At 40.5% G+C, this 26,236-nt stretch overlaps 2 protein-coding genes across 2 annotated transcripts in view; one reads left to right on the top strand and one right to left on the bottom strand.

The window, feature by feature from the left end:
* Positions 1 to 2,486: 2,486 nt before the first annotated feature.
* On the top strand, positions 2,487 to 5,730 carry LOC132985109 (serine protease 23-like). The gene is made up of 2 exons (XM_061052291.1): positions 2,487 to 2,650; positions 3,233 to 5,730. Exons 1-2 carry the CDS (start codon positions 2,604 to 2,606, stop codon positions 4,653 to 4,655), a joined length of 1,470 nt encoding a protein of 489 aa, XP_060908274.1. The 5' UTR covers positions 2,487 to 2,603; the 3' UTR covers positions 4,656 to 5,730.
* A 157-nt stretch (positions 5,731 to 5,887) lies between these two features.
* Positions 5,888 to 26,236, bottom strand: part of LOC132985115 (clathrin coat assembly protein AP180-like) — a 28,999-nt gene continuing 8,650 nt past the window's right edge. Inside the window, exons 5-26 of the mRNA XM_061052302.1 lie at positions 25,820 to 25,922; positions 25,550 to 25,643; positions 25,360 to 25,471; positions 25,160 to 25,266; positions 24,104 to 24,145; positions 23,549 to 23,622; positions 23,281 to 23,286; positions 22,366 to 22,378; positions 22,143 to 22,267; positions 21,440 to 21,516; positions 21,224 to 21,238; positions 18,611 to 18,709; positions 15,198 to 15,434; positions 14,902 to 14,976; positions 14,481 to 14,567; positions 13,869 to 13,940; positions 10,853 to 10,939; positions 9,429 to 9,490; positions 8,614 to 8,667; positions 8,375 to 8,452; positions 8,177 to 8,288; positions 5,888 to 7,198 (exon numbers count right to left, since the gene is read on the bottom strand). Of these exons, the coding sequence (XP_060908285.1) occupies positions 8,202 to 8,288; positions 8,375 to 8,452; positions 8,614 to 8,667; positions 9,429 to 9,490; positions 10,853 to 10,939; positions 13,869 to 13,940; positions 14,481 to 14,567; positions 14,902 to 14,976; positions 15,198 to 15,434; positions 18,611 to 18,709; positions 21,224 to 21,238; positions 21,440 to 21,516; positions 22,143 to 22,267; positions 22,366 to 22,378; positions 23,281 to 23,286; positions 23,549 to 23,622; positions 24,104 to 24,145; positions 25,160 to 25,266; positions 25,360 to 25,471; positions 25,550 to 25,643; positions 25,820 to 25,922 (1,706 nt within the window). The 3' untranslated portion in view covers positions 5,888 to 7,198; positions 8,177 to 8,201. The remainder of the gene's footprint in view (positions 7,199 to 8,176; positions 8,289 to 8,374; positions 8,453 to 8,613; positions 8,668 to 9,428; positions 9,491 to 10,852; positions 10,940 to 13,868; positions 13,941 to 14,480; positions 14,568 to 14,901; positions 14,977 to 15,197; positions 15,435 to 18,610; positions 18,710 to 21,223; positions 21,239 to 21,439; positions 21,517 to 22,142; positions 22,268 to 22,365; positions 22,379 to 23,280; positions 23,287 to 23,548; positions 23,623 to 24,103; positions 24,146 to 25,159; positions 25,267 to 25,359; positions 25,472 to 25,549; positions 25,644 to 25,819; positions 25,923 to 26,236) is intronic.

Raw genomic sequence — 26,236 nt, 5'->3', positions numbered from 1 at the left:
TTTGACCCGAGGAGGTGATTAGTACGTTGTTTTTTTTTTACAAAGAGATGTTTGAAACAGGATATGATTACCATAAACCCCACTTCCTCATAGAAGTGACAATGACACCTATATGAAACAGAGAACTGTTGGTTTTGTTGCAGAAATGAACTTCACACATTCGTTTTGACAAGCATTCATTGCAGATGGCATCAAAAAAAGTATTTGTTTAGCCTCCAACATAATGTTAACTTATGAGACAGAGCACATTGCAAAAGAGAGGATTGTAATAAACTTTTTAAATAACATTAAAGGGATACTTCACTTGTTGAAACATGAATCTGTATTGACATTCATACATGTAGTAGAAATGTGAAATACATTTTGAAGTTGGTGCCTTCTTGGCCTAGAAAAGGCAGAAAGTGTCTTTTTGGCTCATGTGGATGAAAGACACCAAATCCCAGAATGCACAGCACCGCAGGCCGCTCCCACTAAGGTCCTCTAGTTCAGAATCAGAAATACTTTATTAATCCCAGAGGGAAATTCGATAGATACAGTTTCTCCAAAATATACAGTGTAGCAGTAGAAATATAGTAATAAAAACATTTACAGACATATTTACTTCAACACATAAGGCCATTTCCTCAACTGATTCAGAGATTTCTTCCAGAATTGAATTGGTATCTTGGAAATTCCTGTCAGAAAACAGACTCTATAACCCTTTTCACACATACAGAAATCTCCTGAAATACTCCAGAGATTTGGCTACCCGGAGGTTTTTAGGCACTGAAAGAAGTCTTTTTGCTGGAGTTCCATTGGGTTGAAACCAAAATACTTACATTGAAAAGTTTATCCTTGGGCCACTTTGGAGTCTTCCATTTCATTTGAATTGGTGTACAATGAATCTTGGGACATGTTGGGCCACAATGGATGCACAGGATGGACCCTAAATTGCCTGGTAAAAAAAAAAGAAGGATTTATTAGTTGGCTGCTTTGAAATGGGACAGCCTTTGACCCTGTGCTCTGAAGTAATCGCTCCTCAAATGCGTCCTTTAAAGGATGCAGTCCTGAACTGGGACACAGTTCATCTGCTGATGGAGTTCATCAAGTTGTTGATTATTGTTGTTCTGAGCCCATAAAGAGCTTCTTAAATGAGGCGCTGGTGGCGCAGTGGTTGGTGCGCGCGACCCATGTATGGAGGCTATAGGCTTCCAAGCGGGCGGCCCAGGTTCCAATCCCGCCTGTGGCTCCTTTCCCGCATGTCATTCCCCACTCTCTCTCCCTGAATTCCGACTCTGCTGTCCTGTCTCTCCATTAAAGGCACAAAAAAGCCAAAAAGCCAAAAAATAAAAAGCTTCTTAAACGCAATCAGAAACCTGTTGTTTTTGGATGAAAGTAGGTCCTGGAAAAACAATAAATAGCTTCAGTATAGCCACCACATAGACCGTCCAAATAAAATGTCCTTGTAATAAAACTGTATTGTTACATTTTAAAATATAGGCTGAATACATCTACAGTGAAGTTTAAACAAGCTTAAAGGGAAACTTCACCCATTTGCATATATATATATATGCAAAATACAATAGGGGTTATCGCAACCTGGAAACCTGGTAGTATTTTTGAATGGTCGTGCATCCCGCCCTCATTTTACCCTGAGATGGGAAATCTTTGTATTTCTGAGTCTGAAAAGGAGCTTCCGATGACGCAAAATGACGATTTTTGCTTTTCGGAAGCTGTTGCGGTTAGCGGGGTGAAACTACAACGCTAGTTCCTCATATTTTCGACCACTGAAGCTACAGACCAATCACAGATCAGTGGGTGGGAACTCACTCCCACCCAGCAAAAAGACTTCTTTCAGTGTGGGAACTTCTTACTGCGTGATTAGATGCAGGCTATGAAACCCACAGGAAAACACATACATACATCCCCCCCAACTGCACACACAAAATCACACACCACACAAACCCCTCAGCGCACTTTTGCACACATACACACATATACAACCCACAACACACACACACACACTGAAAGAAGTCTTTTTGCTTAAACCAAGGAGACACTTGTCAAAATAAACCAACATGGGTTAAAATATAGGTCCCTCAGACCACAAGAGCTGAAGTGTGTGTGTGTTTGTGTGTATGTGCTGTATGTTTCTAGACACACTTCAAACATCACCTGACATAAATCTTAAATTACCCTTTTGACCGCAAAAGCGCCGGATAAACACGCACTCAAAGGCAACATTTTGTCGCCTGGTCTCTCTGTAAATAGCTTCACATGTAAATTAATTTCTGACTGTGGAAAGCAGCACTGTTCTCTGTGTGTTCACGTCGTAATAAAAATGTTTGTGTAATACGAGAAAAATACCCCAGATTCTCTCCAAACGGCTTCACTCCTTCGCTAAGATGTAAAAACATTTAATGACCAAAAGCTTCAGTAATGCTAGCATGAACCCCCTTTAACTCGACTCCCCCCTTCTGCCCGTTGGCTCGTCATTTTTTTCTTCATCAGAGTGGGATGTAGATTTGTGAGAGGATCTCTGCACCAGTGTTTTTTTCTGGACTGGAGGATATGGTGGACGCCAGTCTGCTGGAAGCCGTTTTGATGGACACAATTTTTTATTGATGAGAAGAAGAAAAGTCTACTGCAAGATTTTTTCGGATTTTTGCAGGTAAAGAACATTAATGTCTTGATGATGTTTATTTAAAATAAGGACGGACCTATCATATCACTTTTAATACTGTTTGCTTATGACAAATGCTTTCTCTATTTATCCTTCACCTGTTACTGCTGTTTGTTAATTGTCTTGTGTTTCACACTTGCTTACGTAGAAGTATTTTAAGTCGTTAACAGAATTAAAGCGGACTCAAAGTCGTTAATTGCCTTTATTAATTAGGCTATTGTTTGAAAATCGTAATATCCATAGTTCTTTTGATACTAAATGGAAGCTGAGGTAGGCGTTTGCTTTTTAAAGCAATAACATTTCTATTAATTCTATTGCAGACTCAACTTTTGATCTGTCAAGTAAAAGCATGACGGTTCTACAGTTTAACCATAGCTTCTGCGCCCTCTGCTGGCCAAAGAGTATATTACAGAAACAAAAGAAAGCATGAATATCATTTTCTTTTTGGTCTGATAGAATCAATTTCGGATGCTTGTGGTAAGTCAGATGTTTTTGTTTATTAGACCTTAAAATAATTATTTGTTCCAATTATTATTTAATCCAATTGTATATACATTTCCTTTCTTTCAGAGGGATGGGACTCAATCACTTCTTGTTTCTGCTGTTCTGTGCAGCCGCCCTCTCTGCCTCTACAGTTTTTGGTTTAGATGAGAGCAGCGAGGCGTTCAAGTGGACCAGGCAGAGCCTCCCGGTGCTGCAGGACACACACACAGAGCTTTTAAGCCCTCCTTTGTTCAGAGGGCAGGAGGAGGACAGGGCGAGAGGAGGGACAGAGACACTATGTGGAATAGAGTGTCAAAGCAAACAACCACCTGTGGACCAGACAGAACAGGAGAGGATACTGGGATATGAGACAATGTATGAGAACGGCACTTGCACACACACAGATATCAGTTTGAAGGGTTTTAACAAAACATCTGCAGGTAAACCAGCACGTTCATCAGCTCGTACCCGCACGAGACGGCAGGTTTATGGAGCAGACGGGCGCTTTGTCATCTCTGACTCTCATTTTATCACCAACTATCCTTTTTCCACTGCTGTCCGTCTCTCCATAGGCTGCTCTGGAGTCCTAATATCCCCAAAACATGTGCTAACAGCGGCTCACTGCATTCACAACGGGAAAGACTACCTAGCAGGTGCTATAAATCTTAGAGCTGGGGTGCTACAGCTCAAAACCAAGAGAAGAAGAGGAGGGAAGAGGAGAGGAGGGCGACAGAGGGATGGGAGGAAGGAAGGAGGGGAGGGCCAGATAATGGAGGAAGCTGAAGAGCAGAATAGTGTAGATGGAGATGGAGAGAGAAGGAGAAAGGGAGACAAAGGCAGGAGGCGCAGAGGAAGAAAGGAGGATGAGGAAGGGGTAGCTGATCATGGAAATGTAGATGAGTTAGCAGGTGAAAGACGAGGGAAACCGAAAAGTCTCAACCGTGTGCAACGCAACGCTGAAAACAGGAAGCAGCCTGTTTTTCGTTGGACACGTGTTAAACAAATGAAAATCCCTCAAGGGTGGATCCAAAGCAAGAGCTCTTCCAACTCAGTGTCCTCCGACTACGATTATGCACTCCTGGAGCTGAGACGACCCCTCAAACAGAAGTACATGCAGCTTGGGGTGGCGCCCTCAGCAGCACCCCTAACGCGCATTCACTTCTCAGGCTACGACACGGACAAAAGCCTGCTGGACGGACATGAGAAAGTGGTGTATCGTTTTTGTTCAGTGTCAAACGAGTCCGACGATTTGATTTACCAGCACTGTGATGCTAAGGTGGGCGCTACAGGGGCGGGTGTGTACATTCGTCTGAGACAGGAAGAGGGAGACATAGGGAGGAAAGGGAAGTGGCAGCGGAGGGTGATCGGAGTGTTCTCAGGCCATCAGTGGGTGGAGGTGGAAGGGGGTGTGCAGAAAGACTTTAATGTCGCAGTGAGAATTACTCCACCCAAATATGCCCAGATCTGCCACTGGATCCATGGAGATCCAAGTCACTGTAAAGAGGTGTGACTGCAAAGCGACTGATTCAGTGATACGTGTCAAGCTTTATGTCCAAGCTTTAAAAATAATCTGAAGATAAAAGTAGGACCTAAACGCTTTGTACACAGAATCTAGAGTAACATTTGTTTTTTTTTGGCTTAAAACCTGAAAACTGCAGTGTCATGGCTACCCAAAATGCCTTTCATGAAGCATTAAACATCCAATGGCATGCCTTAGTCATGGCTGCATCACAGTTTTGTACAACATAAAGTTTGGGTTATTTTAAATATGAGAGTGTAAGAGTGATATACAACTACGGAAATTAACCCATTTTAAGAAATACCGATCTGTGTAGGTCTATAAAATGTAAGTGTCTTATAAAAGTGTGTGATCTTTTTCAACAGACCCCAAAAACACATTTCATCATATGAGATTACATTGCCCTTTATAAAATGATCAGAATCACAACAGAACAAAAATCGATATAGTACACCAGAAATATGTTTTTTTATTCCTCTGTTCCAATATAGGATATTACCCATAATGCATCTTAGACTTAATCTTAACTTAATGTCTAACAGTTTGTTATGTTTGTTGCGGCTAATGAATCCCAAGCTGCTAGCCTTGGGCAGATATGAGGAGTGGGCCGTAGATCCGGAAAGCACGGATCTTTTTCATTTTCAGACCCGCTCTGACATCACCAGAGGTTTTATTTGTTGCACCCATGTCCCTGTTTCTGGATCTATGACCTTTCCCTTTCCCATTCCCATCAGATCTCTTTGCGTCTTTTGAAAACCATGTGCAGTTAATAATCGTGAATGACTCAAAATGTTCTCACCAGATGAAACTGTAAAAATGAAAGGAAAACTTTACTCCTATCATGCGTATACATTGCCTATATTTCTTTGTATGAAAGCATTCATGAGTAAATCCAGTGCTATTTGTGTTAAATAGTAGGTTTACATAACATATAGATTTTCTATTGTTAAAAGTAAGTGACATCATGTTATTGCAATGTATGTCTGTTACTGTGCTTAAAGGATTTTCATGCCACAAACACATTTTCTTTTTCATGCTGACCACAAATAAAACTGTTTTCAAACAAGCAGAACAGAGATAAGTGATGAGCCGTGAGGGTCGTTTGGATCACTGTATTTTTCTTTTATTGCATCTCATTTGGACTGACATGCGGGTGGGGGGTAGGGGGGGGGAGGACGATGCCATCCATATTAATCCAAAGAAAGAACAAGAAAGCCTTCATATGAGTACTTAGCAAACAGCGTTTTTCCACATTCTTTTTGTTTTTATGTGTCATAGTCGTCTTTATTTTTCTTTCAACACTTTGTTGATGCCACAATGGATTAAGATACAGTCACTTTTGGAAATAAACATCACACAAAACATCCAGCTTTTACTTGAGTGCTTTACAAAGAGAGTCCTCAAGACTACCAATGACCAAATGTACCAACCGCTTAAACGACCCAAAGAAGACTGAGGCCAATTACAAACACAAACGCTTCCTTGTCAGTTTAAAATTCCACCAGGATAGTATGTCATAGTGGGGACACAGAGACAAGGAGAGGAGCTCTCTGAGAGTATTAAAATGCATCCCAGATTGACTTGTGTTGCATGCTACGATGCAGTATCACTCCACACCAGCAGATGGCGCAATAGTAAACACTCAGGGCAAAGTTTCATCCAACTATGCCTGATTACAGATTGAGAGGTATGTACAAAGAAGGCGGGGTTTTGCGTCTACTTGCCTTTTTTCAACCATATTGTTAGAAGTAACTAAAAATATATGATACATTTTTTTTCTCTCAAAATAAAGTTAAAGAAAATATGTAAAATCTATAATTTAAAATAGTCTAAATGCATATGTCAATTTGAACAAAGTTCTGAAAAAATTTGCATGTTTCATACAATCCCTAAAAAAAAGAAGAAGAAAAGAATAAACAGAAGACAGTTTGATGATAAGTCCAGATTTGCAGTTCAAGTTGTTCTCAGGTACGTTTTCGATTCAGAGTTGTTGAAGTAGACAGCTGGGAGGATGGATGGCCAAGCAGATATAGGTACAACCAAGTTTTAATGACATTAACATAGCTCAGTATTAGTTTGAACAACAGGGGCAGAGGAGTGGGAGTGGGAGGTTGGCCAGTGAAGTTACACACACCGAACACAGTCCACATTTAACAACACGGTCCTCATCTGGGAGATGCGCAAAGAAACCAACATATATCCACCATTCCAATCAGCTGATACGCAGAAATCCAGGATGAATCTAAATACACATTAATTTATTTTTTTTGTTCGTTTTTCCATAGTATATTAAGTAAAGGTTAACACTGATATACACGCACACCCACACACACAAACGGGTTTATGTTTTCTGTATCTAGGGTTCACATTCACAGTTGTGCTACAACATTAGATAAGGAGGGCAGGTTTCTTCAGGGCGAAGGAGGGCAGAGATGGTTGATGAAATGGCTGGTTGGCTGAAGGGCATGACTGAGGGGAAGGCAGTGGGAAAGTGCAGACATCCACATCCACAGAGCTCCAGACACAATGCAGACCTACAGAGGAAAGAGGGAGAATAAACTTGATTGGAAAAAGTCCTCTCCACTGTCATGGTTGAAGTCTTATTCAATATATCAAAATAATAATGTATATAATTCACATGACAGTTTTGGTTTGCCTTCACTGTGTTTACATTCACATCAATTAAACCGATAATAAAAAAAAGTTCCCAAAATATTGACTTTTTAAAAGGTGCAGTCAAGAATTTGTTACTTCAGGTCTTTTCAGCAAATATTGCTGTTTAGACCATTTGCCAAGATGGTGGGGGATTTGCAGATCACATATACACATTGATAGACATCTCTCTGTCCCATTACATAGCAATGGACAATGATCCTAGTTCAGTGATAACATTACGTTTCAGACGCCTGAGTCTGAATCAGGGGAGGCAGAAGAAGAAGAACCATCTAACATATATTCAGAATTGCTCACTGAATGGTGAGTTACAAAATGCTTTTCAGTACATTTCACAGTTTGCAGTCAACACATGTCATGTTAGCTTACAACCCCTTATTTGTTTGACAACTATAAACAAATGCTGTACATTGGCCCTGTAGCGTTAGCTAGTGCATGCTTTCACATGGAGCTAAATTCCCCCATTGGATGCTCAACATGAGCTGGCATGAATATCCACTCGTGGCTACAGGAATCAACTGCAGACAAAAGACTTGCCGGGTGTAAAAAGCTGAATTGCTGCTGTGACTACACCTAAATTTGGTTTTCTGAATTATTTCATTACTTTTATTATCATTTTTAAAGCAAAAAAAAAACCCAAACAGATTTTAAACACAAAGTCTGGAAAGTTCACCGAAACTTAAATGCAAACATTTAAACTGATTGATCCTAAGTTCTCATACTTCATAAATGCTTTATATTTTTTGCTCAAGACTCGGATGGTTCAAAAGTTGTAAAGGATTTGGGTTTTCAGTGGCTTTAAAGTAAGCTTGCAGCATTTATTTATCAATATGTTATACCTTGGGGGTTTACAGGTCAGTCAGTCTACATGAAGTCCTTAATGTTGAGGTCATCCAGAGCGTTCCTCGGTGGTGGAGGCTTCCTGGGGCTCTGGGCTGCTCCGGGAGACATCTGCAGACACATTTGACTTTTAGCGCTTTGACTCTTGCTCTGACTTTTGTTAATAAATAATATTAGATTTAGTGTGTGTGTGTTACCGGTGCCCCAGGAGTCGCCCCGGTCGCAGGGAAACCCGGCCTCACCATCGGCATCATGGGAGCTCCTGGTGCCCCAGGCTTAAACAGAGACAGTGGAAGGAAAAAGAGACAGTAAGACACAATGTCGAACACCTGATGGGTGTTAGGGACACCTGAGGGACTCATTGTCCATCAATGTCTAGTAATGTCCAGACTTGGTGCAGGGACATTACTAGACTATACTGGACTGGTGGTCTTACCATGCTGAAGCCAGGGTAAGTCCCCATAAAAGAAGGGACCCCCATGGGTACGGTCTACAGGTGTGAAGGGGAGGGAGAGGAGGAGTTGGGATGTTACTAGACTACATATAAGACAGACAGACACAAGATGCAAACAATGTACACACCCAAATCTTAAATAAAAAATGGACACACTGATTTTGGACAATAACATTCGACAGAACAAATAAGGAAAATAAAACACAACACAACTTTAGTCCTAAAATAACTAACTACACATGCACAAGGGTTTCAAGAGCAGAGGAGAAGCTTTTTGCAGGATGCCTACAGATGAGAATGTAATTTCTGTTGTAGCCAGAAAGACAGCTAAGCTATCAATAAGGAGCTAATGTGTTAGTGAAGGGTGTTCAGCTGTGAGGGGGAGAACCAGGAGGCTATCCCGGACTCTAATAGGCTTAAAAATATAAAAAAATAAGATTAAAAGAATTGAAAGAAGAAGAAGCTATATCAAGGCAACAGCTTCTAAATTTGGCTTTATCATTTGCCACTTCATTACTCTCCAGTAGATGTTCCAGATCTATCAGAAATCCCAAGCTGCATATTAAAATCTGCCTTTATTTCTGCCCTTGGTCTGTTCCAGTGTCACAAGTTTGATACAGCCTATTTCCCCTTATTGCTGCCATGGCCCTCAGTATGCTATGTTTGTTATAAAACCTGGAACCTGGAACCTGGAACCTGGAGAGCTAGATGAAGGCAATGCTCATGATTGCTGCGATGCCCTGTCTGTGGCTGCCATGCGTCTCCACTCCATGCTATAAGACACAGACAACATTTACCATGGGAGCACCCCAACATGGGGGAGCTACCTGAGGAGCCGCTGGAGTTCCCATTGAGAGATCTGAAAGAGAAAGAGAGGTACTGCAACATCACTGTCTTCATTCACTGACATCAATGACACCACATTAGATAAACAGAGCTTTGTTAAAAACATTGTGAATTAAAGGGATACTTCACCCGTTGAAACATGAATCTGTATTGACATTGGGTCATATATGTAGTAGAAATGTGAAATAAATTTTGAAGTTGGTGCCTTCTTGGCCGTGAAAAGGCAGAAAGTGTCTTTTTGGCTCATGTGGATGAAAGACACCAAATCCCAGAATGCACAGCACCGCAGACCACTCCCACTAAGGTCAGGTTTACAGACATATTTACTTCAACACATAAGGCCGTTTCCTCAACTGATTCCGAGATTTCTTCCAGAAGGAATCGGTATCTGGGAGTGAGTTCCCACCCACTGATCTGTGATTGGTCTGTAGCTTCAGTGGTCGAAAATATGAGGAACTAGCGTTGTAGTTTCACCCCGCAAACCGCAACAGCATCCAATGACGCAAAATGCAATTTTTGCGTCACTGGAAGCTCCTTTTCAGACTTAGAAATACAAAGATTTCCCATCTCAGGGGAAAATGAGGGCGGGATGCACGACCATTCAAAAATACTACCAGGTTTCTAATGATACAAAGCTTAATGCAAATGGGTGAAGTATCCCTTTAAATCGGTGGTAAGAAATACACTTATTTGCTTTTTTAACAAGATCAATACCACAGAATCTTTTTGGCAGTTTATGTCTTGAGCTCAAGCTAGGAGGTGATTAGCTTAGCTTAGTATAAAGACTGGAAACGGAAGAAAATAACCAAATTGCTTGACAGCACCTATAGAGCTTGCTAAAAATGTATTATTCTTTTAATGTTTGATTTTTTATTTCATAGTATGTGCAACTCTTTCCTAAAAACATTTTAGACAAGGCCAGGTTAGCAGGTTAAATGTGCTGATTTGACAACATTTCGAAACAATCAAATCTGTCTGTAATGACAGGTTACAGCAAGCGATATTTTAGCCTGGCTTAGCTACGAATTGTACACATTTCCAACAGTAATTGACCAATGAACAGAACTAAAGCACACAATTTAACATTTCTTGCTTGTTTAAGCTTTCACTTTCCCTTTAAAACAAACAAACGCAGGTGAATTGTGGTATAGTCAAGAGAACCAGTCACCTTGTTTCCAGTCGTTACGCTAAGCTGTAGGCCAACTGGCATCTAGCTAAAGCTTTTCATAGGTACAGATGTGTCAATCTTCACATTCAATGAGGTCTTCTCATTTATCTTTTACAAATAAAGCAAATAAGCGAATTTCTCCCAATTTAGAACAACTTTTTTAACTCCACATCCATGACATTGCTAGTGATCTAAATGACTACTTACTACTCGCCATGTTAGCCATAGAGGTGTCAACATCACCCCCCTGAGGGGTCAAAGTGGGCTTCATTACATCTCCTAATCCATCAAATACTACAGAGAGGGGAGGGGAGAGGGAAGGTTGATATTAGCATCTTTCAATGTAAGCAGTCCTCACACTCTAACAGAAGTCATCCTTCCTACTGGGGATTACCATGACAACCAACAGATGTCTCCATGACAACAGAGAAGAGAGGAGCACTGGTATGTGAGCTAAAGGCCCAATTTTTATTACAGCATAGAAAATCAAATCTATAGAAAAACATAAAAACAGTAAATTTCAGTATTTCAATAAATGGAATATCATTTGGTGCGGACAGAGTCAATATATAGTCATATCTTTTACAGGAGACATCTGTCAGCTGCTTAGTACTGTACTTATTTGCAATATGGACAAAGGAAATTTGATTAGATTTGAAATATATATATACATTATTGTTTAAAACCTGAAGTTTGACCATAAAGTGCTGCATCTTACCACCATAACAACATGAACAGGCTCAAGAATACATTTTCAGTGCCGGTTAGTTGAATTACATTTTTTTTTTAGGATTATTTGTGTGAATGCTGCAGAAAATATGATGAGGGGAATAGGCACTGCAGCTAGAATGAAGCTAAGCTAAATGCTAAAGCGTCCTGCATCATCACTCTCTGTGAGCGTAGAGCGACAGTAATGGAAGGGTCAGTGCAGCTGAGCGTGCCTTTCACCACTGCAATGCAGCAGTGCACTGTGGGAAGTTAGCGTGTTAAAGAGCAAAGGAAACTCACCCAGTCAAATGGCAGGAAGCAAGCAATGAGCCAGCCCATGAAACAGTTGGAGAGAGAGAGGAAGAGAGAGTGAGGAAGAGAGAAAGAGAGAGAGTGAAGTGAAAAAGCACAGATGCCAGAGAGGGGGGAGAAAAGCATTGAGGTTTAAAGGAGCGGGAGACAATGGAACCATCAGAGTTTAAAGCATGAACGATAGAAAGAAATAGGGGAAAGAAAGGGTTAAGCCTTCAAGCAGTAGTATTGCAGACCATCAGTTGTATAACATAAAGACCAATGGCACAGGACAGGGGATGAGCGGAAACAGGTGAGCAGGGTACATGTTGCCATGGTAACAGTCACCACTGAAACTAATTGAATAACGCTGACAGGTGGGAGAGATGAGAGGAATTCCCCAAAGACAAAAAAAAAACAGTACATGATGTGAGGATGACGTTAACTTGACCATATATGGACATAGTTTGAATTCACATGACTCAACAGTGACTGCACTTTATATCCAACAAATATAACCCAAGTTTTACTTTCTCACAATCTCTTCAAATTCAGCATCCTGGTCAGAAGCCTATATCTATGAAAATAGTCCTCAGGCTGTTGTTTTAAAATAAAGCTTGCTTACAAACATTTACATTTTACGACTTTGGATTTGCAACAACAATCACAGATCTGTCGTAAACCGAGCACAAACGACTTAGTTTAGTTTGTTTTTGTTTAGATACTGTATAAGATTTGTCTACACATAAAGTGTGTAAAGTGACTGACAGGCAATAAGTAAAAAATAAAGTAGTCAACGTATTAAACAATCAAACGTTGACTATTGTATTTTTTTCACACATGCCATCCTGAAAGTCTCTAGAACATTTCAGGACAGCATGCTCCTTCATTTCCCTGAGTTGCCCTCACAGCAGGAGTAATTACACATATTGACAGTATCAACAAAAGAGTGGGAAAGAACAAACTAGCAAAAGAAAAGAAAGTGAAGCAGGCCTCATTACGTGCACAAATTAAACTGTTGGCGCAGTGTCCCCAGGATATAAACATCATAACCACCGCCCACTCGCTTGTGGTGAATATTCCTGAATAAGTCATAAGTCACCCTGACTTCTAACAGAAATTTTACTAAGAGGCTGTCAGGAAAAAAAGTCCAGATAAAGTTTTGTTTGTTTGAAACATGCAGCTCACCTTAAAATGATGATGTGCATGTGTGAAAGGGGCGTTTGTTTTACTGCCCCCTGGTTATAAGTCCCATGACACATCCCCTGACTGCCACCCCAAGTGGATGTTCTGACTTTTTATACTACTAATCCTGACTTCAACACCTCGTAAAGAGAGCTAAGATACACTATCCAGTAATGATGCCAGAGTGTTACTTACAGCATCCTATTTTGACTCTTAAAGTTATTTTAAATGTAAAAGCTGTTATATTTAGGGGTGGAGAATGGGCTGCATTTTATTATTGTGTCAAGACTCATTATTGGGAGTCATATAAGCAAAAAATAAACAAAAACAAAGTAGATAGCTAACAATAACCTGTTTCGTAAACCTTAACCAAAGTTGATAGAGCGACTGAAAAATCCATTTTCAAAATCGACCATTCAGCCAGAAAATAGATACAGTGGCTGTAACAACAACTGCACGACGACAACAACAAGACAGCATGCAGTCATTGAGGAAATTATCAATGGCTAATGTCATGGATGGATTATGATGCAACTGGCCTCTGAGCAGAGAAATGTAACGGCTCTTTCCACTCCTCTTCTCACTGTCAGTGTTTTGCAGGTGAACCAGAGCTTATATATATTTACACTGGAGATGAAGAGGCAGTCTAAACCTGATTTAAATAACCGCCTAAGTGGCATTTCTCTATTACTTTGAATATTACTCTAACTTACAGGAAGCATGCTTTGTAGCTCTGATTTTAATAAAACAATAAAAACAGAATTTGGGGTTGCATGGAGGATTCATTTCCAGACACTCAACTTAAAAGGTTCTGAGCAGGATCAGGAGCAGAAAAGCACTATCAGGACATTTTTACTTTTTCCGGGTACTGTAACTCAAACAACAGTCTGCCTGTATGCTGCCCATCAAGCAGTCCATCCATGACTTAACCACAGTGTTTTAACAAAGATGGAAATAAATATAGCTGAGATGTCAGCAACATGTCCTTATTTCTGAGTGCACACACTATACATGCAGGAGTTTGATGGACTGGTTTTACCTGACATGAGTTCAGCACCAGGGGCAGCAGGCGCAGCAGCAGCAGCAGCTGTAGCGTCTCCTCCTGTGGACTCTGGCAGGTCAACACCAAAATAAACCAAACCAAACCATGCCAGGTCAAAGCAAGAGGAGCCATTCCCATCGCAGCATGAGGGCAAAGAAGTGGTTATAGTCAGCCTTCTCCTTCACACTGGTAATGCCAAACAGAGTGCTTAGAGTTAGAGAGCAAGATACTGTAAGTGTGGATCCACACACACACACACACACACACACACACACACACACACACACACACACACACACACACACACACACACACACACACACACACACACACTTTCATAATTGACTTATCTGACAGTCTTGCATTTTCAATGTAAAACACACACAAACTTCAGGTTTGAAATCACTGCTTGCAGTTTATGTAATTTGAACAATTCAACAAGATAACACCTATCTCTGATATCTACTTGCAACACTTTATCAACCTCAATCAATCAAAGATCAATCTCATTATGGTTTCATGTGTAACTATTCTACTCCTCTTCACTGATGATGCATTCAGGAACAGGGGGAGGCAGGGGGATAGCAGACAATCATGTGAGTTACCCACCACCAAAAAGGTTCATGATGGCTCCTGTGCCAATTTTGGGTGGGGGTGCAGAACAGAGAATGGGGGCAGGGGAGCTGAACACATCCGCTGGGGAGGGCAAGGTGAAGATGGTGTTAAGAGCCCAAACACACTCAAACATGAGTACACACAGACTGTAACTGACTACGAGTCATTATAATGCACATTTATCATTTGCAATCGCAGCACACACAGTTCATGCTGGAACAGGAAGGAGGTAAGAGTGATTTAGAAAATGAATCAGACAGCTCAGAAGCTTTAAGCTGACCCATATGTGAGCAATCTCATTTCCTTCTCTTGTTCCTAAATCAAAGCCAAGGACAAAGCTGAAAAAGAGACACGGCAAGACAGGATATGAGAGTGAGAGCACGCGAGAGATGGCAGAGCAGGAGCAACAGGGTACCTGCTGTAAACAAGTCAGCACTGGGAGTGGGGTCTGCTTTGGTCAAGCTCGTGTCTGGCATGGAATCAAAAATATCTACGAACACATGCGCATCCGGAGCGTGAGGAATAATAAAAATGCTCAAACACTTAAAACAGTGAGGATGATCAGACATGAAACAGACCTTCAAAATGTGCAAATAAGTCAGAGTGAATAAGACTTGAAAGGTGAGGGGTATGACAAGCATCATTACAGGACATTCGGGAGAATATTAAAGACAAGATGATAACAAGACCACACACATCTCTAATGTTTACCACTGAAAAGGTCAGTCGCAGGGCTGGCGGCGCTGGGGGATATGGGAGCTGAAATGGTTGCGGTGGTGGTGATGGTACTGGAGGTGAGAAAAGCTGAAGGGGAGGGGGAGGGCACCACAGAGCTAAAACAGGCATCCAGGGAACTTCCCAGGTTATTATTCTCCATTGTCATCATGCTGAAAAGGTCTAGACCTGGAGACGTTGTGTTGGTGCTACCTTCCGAGGGGGCAAAGGGGTCTTGAGGGAGGGAAAAGGATGAGAGAGAAATGCAACACATGGAGAGTAAAAATGAATGTTAGACAAGGACTTTGATACAAAACAGACTGGATGTTAATGTGGGGATGATGAGAACATGAACGCGGAGGAGGTAGGGTTTAAGAGGAAAAAGAGGAGAAAATGTGCAAAGCTCCAATACTCTGTTGAAACCAGTGGAGAAAAATAAGTGCTAAACAGCACTGGGGAGGAAAAGTGCCAAACAAATGAAGCCAATATTTTCCTCCTTTAAAGTAAATAAAACTAAGAAACAATCCACAGCTGACCTACACTGAACAAAAAAGAAATCTCCCACCAGCAACCTTTTTTTCACAACAGAAAACACACACATCATATAAAACCAAACGACAAGAGATACATAACACTATTGTCTTCTATAGCCATGGCAACAACAATAGCACTGTCCAGACACCCGCAGTAATGAGAAGCAACTCTATACGCCTACTATCCCTGCACAAAGATGAGATGAAACCCTGATAAAAAACATTAGATGTGTGTAACACACACATCTGCAGAAACAAGCCTGTAGGTAACAAAACATGCTTGAATTAACCGAATTGGGACATTAGTGAAAAAAAAGTATGGTGGTTATTTACTTAAAGTAAAGTTGCAACACTTCTTTATAAAAAATATTCTATCACAAGTAAAAGCCGTAACTAGCCTTAATGAAAGGGTATTCATATTGTTGGCAAAACATACTATTGGGAATACTTCTTTACAAGATTAGAAAGCACATCTCACTCATACCCACATACACATGCATACCCGTAAAAATGTGTAAATTAATGTAATAAATACTCAATAACCAATGAGGTTAAAACACGACAGTAATTGCATAGAGTCCATTATTGCACTGAGTGCAGGGTTAGTTCTATCTGTGTGTGTATATTGCTCAACTAAAGCTAAAGCTAAAAAGTAAGCTAGTGAACAAGAACCCTGTTCTGTCTTATGTTTTAGTAAAGTCCACACTAAACCCTAAGTTAAAACTAGTTAGTCACTTAAGTTGTATCAGGGTTTGGTTGCACCAAACAAATCAGTCCATTTTATGCTAGCCGGGATTTTAAAAAGAAGTGCGGGTATCTATGCACACAAGTCATGTTACTTAACTCAACAGCAGATGGTAGCATCAATATTATGGAGAGGGCTTCAAGTGAAGGATAGGGATGCAACTATTTCTCAGGTCAGTCAGCTTCTAAAGACATCTCTCTCCTTCATCAATTTCGTCCACAGTGTCTGAAACTGCTTCTGGTGACAGTCACGTATAATTTAATTACTGTAAAATTATTGAAAAAATAATTTTGTTGAAAGTACGTTTTAACTGAATGCGACCAATCAGTGACAATAAATGTACTTAATGCAGTGTTTGTTACAGTGCTGCCTCTGGTGCCCAATGTCTTTGAACAGACTAACAGCTGAAAATAACTTCTGTAAACTGCAGTTAAGTGGAAATGTACGTAAAATATGACAAAGCATTATAATTTGGTGAAAGCCTACACAATTGTTCTACAGCTGGAGTGAAATAACAACAGCGACACTGAGTGGGGAAATCATCAACTACAACATAAAGTAGTTTAACTGTATTTTATATTTGGGCCGATAGAAATGATCTCCTGCTCAGTCTATGGAAACATTGTAAAAAAAGAGAAAAAAAAAACAAACCGTCATAGATTTCTAAGGGTCGCAATCTATTGCAGAGAACGCACTACCAACGGTAAACAGCCCGTGAAACCTCTGCCCCTCAATATCCCTCCAAGTTATCCCAGCTACACCATGACAATCGTAGAAACAGACGACTTACGAGCTACAGTAGGTGTAAGATTTAAAGAGGTCATATTATGCCCTTTTTGGGGTTCATATATTTAATCTATGTTTAATCTACTAAAGTATGTTCACAATAGCTAAAGTTCTAAAAAAGTGTCTGTTTTCATGTACTGTCGCTCCATGCACCAGCTCGCTTCTGACTCTCTAAGGCTCTGAAGTGCCCACGTTCAGAGTCCCCACGTGTGCCAAGTCTGATCTGATTGGTCGGCCTGTCGGCTCTGCCGTAATTGGTCAGTCGCTCAGCACGGTTCTCGGAAATGTCACGCCTCTTTTACCATATTAGGAATACAGCCACTTTGGCTCCGAGGAGAGCAAAAACATTAGCACCTTAGCACTACTGTGCTACCGCAGGCTACGGCATATCGTGGGCGTGCTACAGAAGTTAACGGGCGTGCAACATGAGCTGCTGGGCTTGCCACAACGAGCCAATGGACTTAGATCAGTGATCTCACACTGACAATGACGTCACACTGACAAATTTTTTTCGAGGGGGGCTAGAACCAAGCGTTACATGCAGCTAATGCTACAGCTAACAGGAGGACGTAGGAGAAGCTGTGTTTCCGTGGACTTTGAATTTTTGCACATAGATGTTCCTAAACATGCACAGGACACTTGGAAAACACACTAAAGAGCATATAAAACCAGAAAAAAACACAATATGACCCCTTTAAGATGTCTGAGCTGGTGCAACACCTTAAACGTTAAAACGTGAACTCTGTCCTCAATTAGAAATTACATTCAAACTAGGCCATGTTTGAACTTACACACAGCTGGTGCAACCCAGTGCTCCGCCCTAGTTACTGTTGTAGACAAATGACACAAATGCATTTAAAAAAAAAGAATCATTTTGAATTTGGAGTATTTACCTCTTGAAATTCTACGTAGTTTGTTTGAAAAATATGTTCTTAATTTCAAACAGGCATAGACAAAAGCAAGCATCTAATTTCTGCCTGGTTTGTTCAGCTTTAAAGAACCCTGTAGCTAGCTATTTTTTAATGTTAGTTAGCCTACAGTTAGCTTAATGAGTCTGATGACAACGCTGTCTTTTGTTGCTTTAAACATTTCCACCTGACTGGATTTAAAATGAGAATCCTGTAAAAGTGTTTTAATGTCAACTTGAAGGGTACTATGGGGGCTATATATAAGGCTATAAGAGCTAAAGGGCCAAAGCTCACAGGATTTCAGCAAAGGACATAGTTGTTGTATCGCAGTGGAAAGCTTTTCATGATTTTGAACACCTACAGTGCACATCTACTTTGTTGCTTTTACCCTCACTCAAACAGCCATACAAACACAAAGACAAACTTTCAGACACCCACCAGCTCCGGCGTTCGTAGCAGGGGCAGGCGAAGCAGCGGCACCACCTTCAGCAGTGGCTGCAGAGGCCTCAGTGGTAGGAGCGGGTGTTGAAAAGGTATCTGAGGTTCACAGGAACCCCAGGAGAGGACAGAGACACAGAGAGAGAGAGAGAGAGAGAGATCAAGAAATAAAGTTGAAAAGAAAAATAAAGAGTCAAGTTGTGTAAGGAGGAAAAAGAAAACATCAGGATAATTGAGGTTAGATAAGAAATTACTCAAGCATCAGACATTGACAGGTGAATGGACAAATGGGAATACAGACAGGAGGCACTACAGCAAGGATTAATCTACTGCACGGAGAGCAGAATAAGCTTGAAATCTACAAGTGTTACAGCTGCCATCTGTAACTGTAGCCATGTGACAGGGTTTGGCAGAATTGCTTTTCCCTGAGGTCATAGAAAAGCATGTCTGCCAATCAAGCAAGATGCATGTGGAGAATGAGTGTAGCAGTATGTGCAATCTGAGTGTGCAGCTACAAAATGAGAGTATGTGGAGTATCTGTAAAGGAATATTGCACTTGTGCTTGTGCCAGACAGAGTCATTGTGATGTGTTTATATTCACATCACTATATTGTGCATGAAGAAGTAAAAGTAATGAATCATGAAATAAATAATTACATGAATAAGATATTCAAAACTAATAAATTAACAAGTAATTGTGAATACAATAAATTACTATTATCTTCTTATTGGATGTTTTCCATCACTATTTCCATACTTACAGAGTTATTGGAACTCTTGAAAAAAATCAACGTATCTGCATTAACCCAATAGTACTTAGATTTTATTTCACATGTTTTGTGTCACTTTTCATTAAGCAATGTTTTACTCAATAACTGTGGTCTTACCTTTTATTAGTACAGCTCTTGCGAAATCTAACTAGATAAAGGATTTGGTAAGGAGAGCATGTGCTGGTCAAACCTCATCAGTGTTTTGATTCAATGATCAATCAATTCATCAGTCACCTCTCTTTCATTAAGAACTGGAGGTAATATTTTGAATTTTATAAGTTTTCATTTCCATCACAATAGTATGCTAGCTAAAATCAGCCTGAATGCTGGAATCTTTACTGTCACAGTCCTGTTACTGAATCCCATACATCAAACATGTTTGATATTTTTTGGGGCAGCACTTAATGGAGCTGTTGAGGAGATTTAAGCTTGGATATGTAAATTCATTATAGTAGCCTACCAGATCATCTGTGCTTACAAAGATTAACCTGCCATGGCTGTGATGCTAGGTAATAATATGTTAGGCTAATTTAAGCTAACAATCTAGCTAGCTTACTCTTTAAGATTGTTGTATCAGTAGCTAACTGAAGCTATCTACCTAAATAGCCTGGCTAAAATATATCAAGTGCAATCGATCAGCTGAAAGGTTTCAGGGTAATTAAAGTGACAAGAAATAAAATGTGACAAGAAGTTTTTTGTTATTGGGGAAATGCTATCACGTAATGTACTTACTGTCTGTTAATAACAAAGTCCATTAAATATCTTCTGTATAAGGTTAAGTTCTCAAGTAACAGTTCATTGTTTTATATCATATATATATAATTATTTATTTCATGATTATTTATTGTGCTCTATTTTAAGTAATTTTAAAATCGAAGCTGAAAACAATGAGCGTGTACATCAATGCATCATTTTAAGTTCAATGTTATTGATGATGAAACATCATCAGCAGAATACAACAAATATTAGTGAAGTTCAGTCTAGATACTGTATGTGTTTGTGCATGCAGTCGTCTTTGTGTTATATTGTGTGATGGTTCTCGGATTGAGCTTCCCAGAGTGATTCTTTCATAGAGAATTTTCTGGAAGCCCACTGACCTCCCAACAGATCCATATTGGCGGTGCCAGGGGAGGTGGCAGCTGCTGTGCTAGTGGGAGGAGCTAGAGAGACTCCAGGTTCTGCAGCTGCAGGAGTGGGCGTCGCTGCAGGGGAGGGGGCGGTCTCTGCTGTGAGGGTGGGTTCAGATAGCAAGGAATCGCCCATTTCTGCGTGCACCAACAGGGTGTTCGAAAACCCAAAAGAAAAGGTCCAAAAAATAACCCAAAAAAGCAACCAAATAACCAGTTGAGTCACCGTTACAACAGTGAACAAAACAAAGCAAAACAAAAGTACAATTTAAATCAAATCCAATTGAAAATATAGGATTTACCAACCAAAGAAACCCAAATATTAACCAAATTAAGATAGTCAAATTATCAACATTACCCAATCATAACCAATAAAACAACCAACAAAAATAGCCCCCATTATAAACCAAAAATCAGACGATGGAGTATGTGGAGGGAAGGGAGAGAGAAGGCAGAGAGAAACAAAGACACTCAGACTAAAGAGAACAACTTGAGGAGACAAACAGGGAGGTAACCACATAACATTTCTACATCGAAGTCTGCTTTATATGGATTAAAACACCAACATGGCCTCCAGTTGACCTCAATTTCAGATAAGAGTTTGCTCATAAAGAAAGTCATACACACTGAGGTATCCTGGAGGATGATTTAAGACTACTGTACTTTAGTCTAGACAATTGACTGGAGGTGGATGAGAAACTTTGACTGACACTCACCTGATCCAAGGAGATCTATGAAGCAAACATGGGAAAGGGGAAATGTGTTAGTTCAAACTGTTTATGAGGTGTTCCTTTAGACTGTAGTGGTTTAAATGTAAATTAATCAAGCTCTACAAAGAAAAATAAATAGTTAAATGTTTTGCAGTTAACATTGAAATGTGAATGCTAAAAAGTGCATTTCAGCTTCTGAAAAGAGTGGAAGAAGGGACTTACCTCCCCAAGATGTGGGAGCAGCTGATGTCCCGCCTGAGGGACCCGAGGAGGACAGTGGATCCAGGTCCAACAAGGAACTGGAAGATGAGGCAGAGAAAAGGCGAGTTGAACAACAGCTAATGCAACCAGTCATGTCCTATCCAACATTTTATTTGCTAGGAAGTAAATACCAAATATGGTCTAATTAAATAATCAGTCATTATGTTTGCTCGTAAAGGGGCGGGGCAACTGTTGTCTAAAAAAAACCTCTATTCAAGGAATGACTATCAATGTGCTGTTTCCTAAATTAATCATTATCAGAAGTAGCCAGATGTACTTTGAGCTAGATACTTAGTGTGTTTGCATGCTAACATTTATCTATTTGATATAACCACACACACAGCTGAGGTTGATATCATGAATCCAAATGTTTTGGAGATTTTTCACTCAAAAACTCATGTAGGAGCAGAGGGGACAGTCAGAGGTATATCAGGTATTGTGCAGACTCTGGTATCCATTAACGTATGTATCAAATATCACAGTAATCAATTCAATAGATTTAAATATTTTCGCTTAGACCACAGAACCGCTGAACCAGATGAGTACATCCACAAACCTTTTAGGACTCATTACAAATTCAAACTTCATCAGCACAAATCCAATGCATTTTGAAAAAGTCTCATCGAGACAGACATGATCTATTGCTGAAACATCAGGCCCTTACTCTTCAGCCGGCTCAGGAGCAGCAGCAGCAGCAGCACTCTCCCCAGGAGGAGGCTGCAGTGTGGGGACAGCGTTTGAAGATTTGGCTGGAGTGGATGTTGGCGATACATTGTTCGTTGGAGAGCCCTGGAAGATAGACAAGGGAAACCCCTTTCAGTCTGGCATCAGACCCAAAGAGCTCAACAAAAAAAAATAGTTTTTTATATTATTTGAAAGAATCTTACCTTTGTTGGAGACCTGAAAGAGCAAAGACAGATTAATTAAGAATTTATAGATCCCGCGAGGGGAAATTTGTTTTTACACTCTGTCTAGTAAACATGCTACACAAACATAGGCTGAAATACACACACATGCACAAACAGGATCCTATGGACATGCACCAATGGAGGGGTCTCAGGGTGAGGGGGCGCTCCTGAGCTTGTGGGGGGGGGGGGGGGGGGGGGGGTTGGGTGCCTTGCTCAAGGGCACCTCGGCAGTGCTCTGGAAGTGGCCTGGCACCTCTCCAGCTACCAGACCAATTTCTGGACTTGGTCCCTGCCGGGACTTGAACCGGCAACCCTCCGATTCCCAACCCAAGTCCCTACAGACTGAGCTACTGCCGCCCACAAAACTGCGCCCAACGTGGGCGTGTGAGTGCTTTAATTGAAAAGGACAGCTTTTGTGCACATATTGGATATTATTTGATGGGTGTATTTGAAGAAAGACATTGAACAAAACTAGAAGACAGATTGCATTTCATGTGATCATATGAAGAGTTAATTTCCAAAGAACAAACGGAAAAACACTCTCATTTTGTCTGCAGACATTTTTGATGAAGTTCCAATAATTTAACCCTTCTTATAATGATCCACACTGCATGTCAGGATGCAATAATACACATGAGGTGACTAACTGTTATTCATAACATGTGTTCAGTTCACACATGTAAACACATCAATAGACACATGTCAACACAAAATCCTAGTAAACTTTGATGTCTATTCACATGGAGATCATCAACATAGTGTAACCCACATGTGAATAATGTGTACCTTTACCTGGTGGTCGTGGGGGATGGGGGTGGGGGATTGATAAGTAAAATAAATCTACACAGTTCTCTGAGAAGTAAGAAAACTCCAAAACATTCAATATATGCTCACCCTTCACTGGTGATTCCAAATGAACATAAAAGGGGATAAAAGAGAGGAAGGGTTAAAGGAAATCATAGGAAAAGCACTTGTTAGACCTTTTTCCACCAACAATTGGCTTGATTACTCAAGTTTTTCAGTCACACAACTTTTGAAAAACAAACGCGGAGCTTCCCAGAGTCCACCTTCTTTTCCTTATGCCAAGGTGGGATTGTAATTCTTCTTTCATGGCAAGCACCCAAATGGAAATGAAGAGAGTACTAGCTCGACACTCTCTTACCCCTTCTTTCCGCCCTTTACATCCTCCAGTCCATTCATGTGTGTTTCCAGACTCTCCAGGATGCTGCTGGGAGCCTGAAAAAAAAGGTTGAGCAATCAATTAATAACCAGTTTCAATTTTGTCAACCATTGCAGCATCTGTGTTTGTGTTCCAATTACCAGAGAAAAAGTGGGAAAAATTGAGAGAGACAGGGAATTAGATTATCTCACTGCATTTCCATCATGCATGTAGAAACGCAAACACGCAGGACTGGCATGACCTTTTTGTGAAATTCTATTTGAGCTTAACATGCCAACACTCCATCCTGCAATCAGGCACTCAGCAAGGACACCCTGTGGTTACCGGGTCCTCGAGAGGTTTAAACGGACAATCTTCGTCATCTGAATCTGCTAGATCCGTCACTACCCCAGGGTGGAGACACTGGGCAGGAGGAGATTGTGATGGGTGATTCATTGGTCATTATGTGTTTTTGAAGTGGGATGGTTGATGTGCTCTACATTCTTGGTAACAATTCTTCTGGGATTAATAAATGATAGCTACGATGTGTTAACTTACGTAGTTGATGTCGGGAATGTCGTTTTTCTCAACTCCAACAGTCTGTGGAGTAAGAAAAATAAACAAGTTGGAAAATTTGCCAAACAGTGCCCATACTGTCAATTCTAACACTATATATTTAACCAATACCACACAATGGGGAGTGCTGTTGTACTGAATATTGGCACGGCAATGATTACGTTGTAGTCATCTTGATAAGCAGTACAACAGCTCAACCTTGAATGTTTTATTTCTGCTTTACAATAGTTGTACTAGTTACCTTACCGGTTTAAGTAAAACACCAACTAAACCAGTTCTGCAACTTGCAAGCAAGCAGACTGTTGCATAGAAACCCATAAACATGTTCCTGCACTCTATCTACTAAACATTTCCTCTGACTAGCTTATCAAAGATCCTCTGCTTTAAAACTAATGAACAATATTTAGTAATGCATCTATAGTGAAAAATCATTGTTCTGTTATACTCTACATCTACACTCTTGGAATGCCTCTTGTCTAATCAGATGAGTTGGTCTGAACTCATTTTTTTTAATAAACATCAATAGCATTTGAAGGAACTGCCAATCGAGGAGCTGTCGAAGGTTTTTTTCAATTGCCTTCCCAATTGTATGGAATAGGTACACTTGACAGCTGTTGGTTGGTATACTGTACATCTCGTTCTTACCATATCAACAACTAGATGGAATAAGCTGTGTCTGTGACTATGTGTGTGCTAATAACAGAGTTGGAAAGCAGACAGGCAAATATAGACTTCTTTCTGTATTGTGTTCCATTTAGGGACTTTTACTAGCTGATACTAACACACATTAAAATGATAGTAACCTTTATGTTTGGACAAAGAAACCTAAATAAACTCGTCAAGGATCCTTCTGTGCTGTTTGAATATTGGGTCTTTCGTACAAGGTTAAAATGTCACTCTAAGTAGTGTCCTAGTTCTCACAGTGGGTGCACAAGTAAAAGGGCAGATACTTCAACTGTCCATGAAACCTATGAAATAGACACTTCAGACAGAGATACCGCTTGTGAAGGTCATATTGAGAACAGGTGGATCTCTTACCTCAGCCAGCTTCATGAATTCCCCGATCTTTGTCACCCTGGTCAGGAACCGCTTGTAGATCTCCAAGGCCTCCTTACAGTCACTCTTCTTCATCTTGAAGTATTTCTCTATAAAAACAAGAAGTGTTTAGGTTCACATTCATCTTAATCAGTGTTTTTATTTTTAAAGTTTCAACCAAGAGTTCCTCATGCACTACTGACCTAACAGGTTGATGACGCCGTCGTTGTAGGATGCAAACAGTTTGACCAGGTCCTTGAAGAGCAGCAGAAATGCCGCATTGATGATCCCATTGTTCAGCTCCTTTGGATGAATCTGAAAAGGCAACGATAACAGAAAATGTGATGCTGCATGTTTCTATAAAGTAAGTGTGGAAATCAAAGTCACACTCACATCAAACTCCAGGAGTGTGTCAATCTGAGTTTGCAGGACAGGCATGCCTTTCAACAGCTTCTCAGTGGTCATAGTCCTCATCACACCCTCAGCACTGAAACAACAGCAGAGAATCAGATGCTCCACATGGATCAGAACAAACAGTGATTCAATAAAGTATGGATGATCAGTTAAAACTTGGAATTGTTGACTGGTAATTGCATGATCTGTGTAGAAAGAAGGTAGAGCTATGAAAATGTCCAGCCTTTCTGAACAGCTTGTTTGACTCACCCCTTCTTGACTCTGGTGAAATCAAAAGCCATCTGGCGGTAGGCAAAGGCTTTCTCGTTCAGATATCGTCCATACCGTCTGATGAATGTAGACATGTCATAGCCTAACCAGAAACATACATCAAGAGGCGGAAAAGGCTCATTATTAGTGTTTAATCGTAAAATTATGATATTCTTTGGTCTTTTTGGAATACTGTAATGCATTTTATAATTTCTTCCCTTACTTTCTCCTTTGTGAAGCACGTCCTGAGGTTTCTATGAGCTGGGCTAAACATTTTCTCCTCACAGCTAATTTAACATTAGCTGTAGCATGGGGACATGAAGTGCGGGTTACTATCACTTCCTGTAGACATTTTCCTATTTCAGGGTGCCTTAAAAATTGTTCTGCGTCCCATATTTTGTGGAATTCAGCTCAAAC

The sequence above is a fragment of the Labrus mixtus genome, chromosome 12 (genome assembly GCF_963584025.1).
Source record: "Labrus mixtus chromosome 12, fLabMix1.1, whole genome shotgun sequence".
Classification (NCBI taxonomy): Eukaryota; Metazoa; Chordata; class Actinopteri; order Labriformes; family Labridae; genus Labrus; species Labrus mixtus.
The sequence above is the reverse complement of the archived record's forward strand: the minus strand, read 5'-3'. Positions and strand labels throughout refer to the sequence as shown.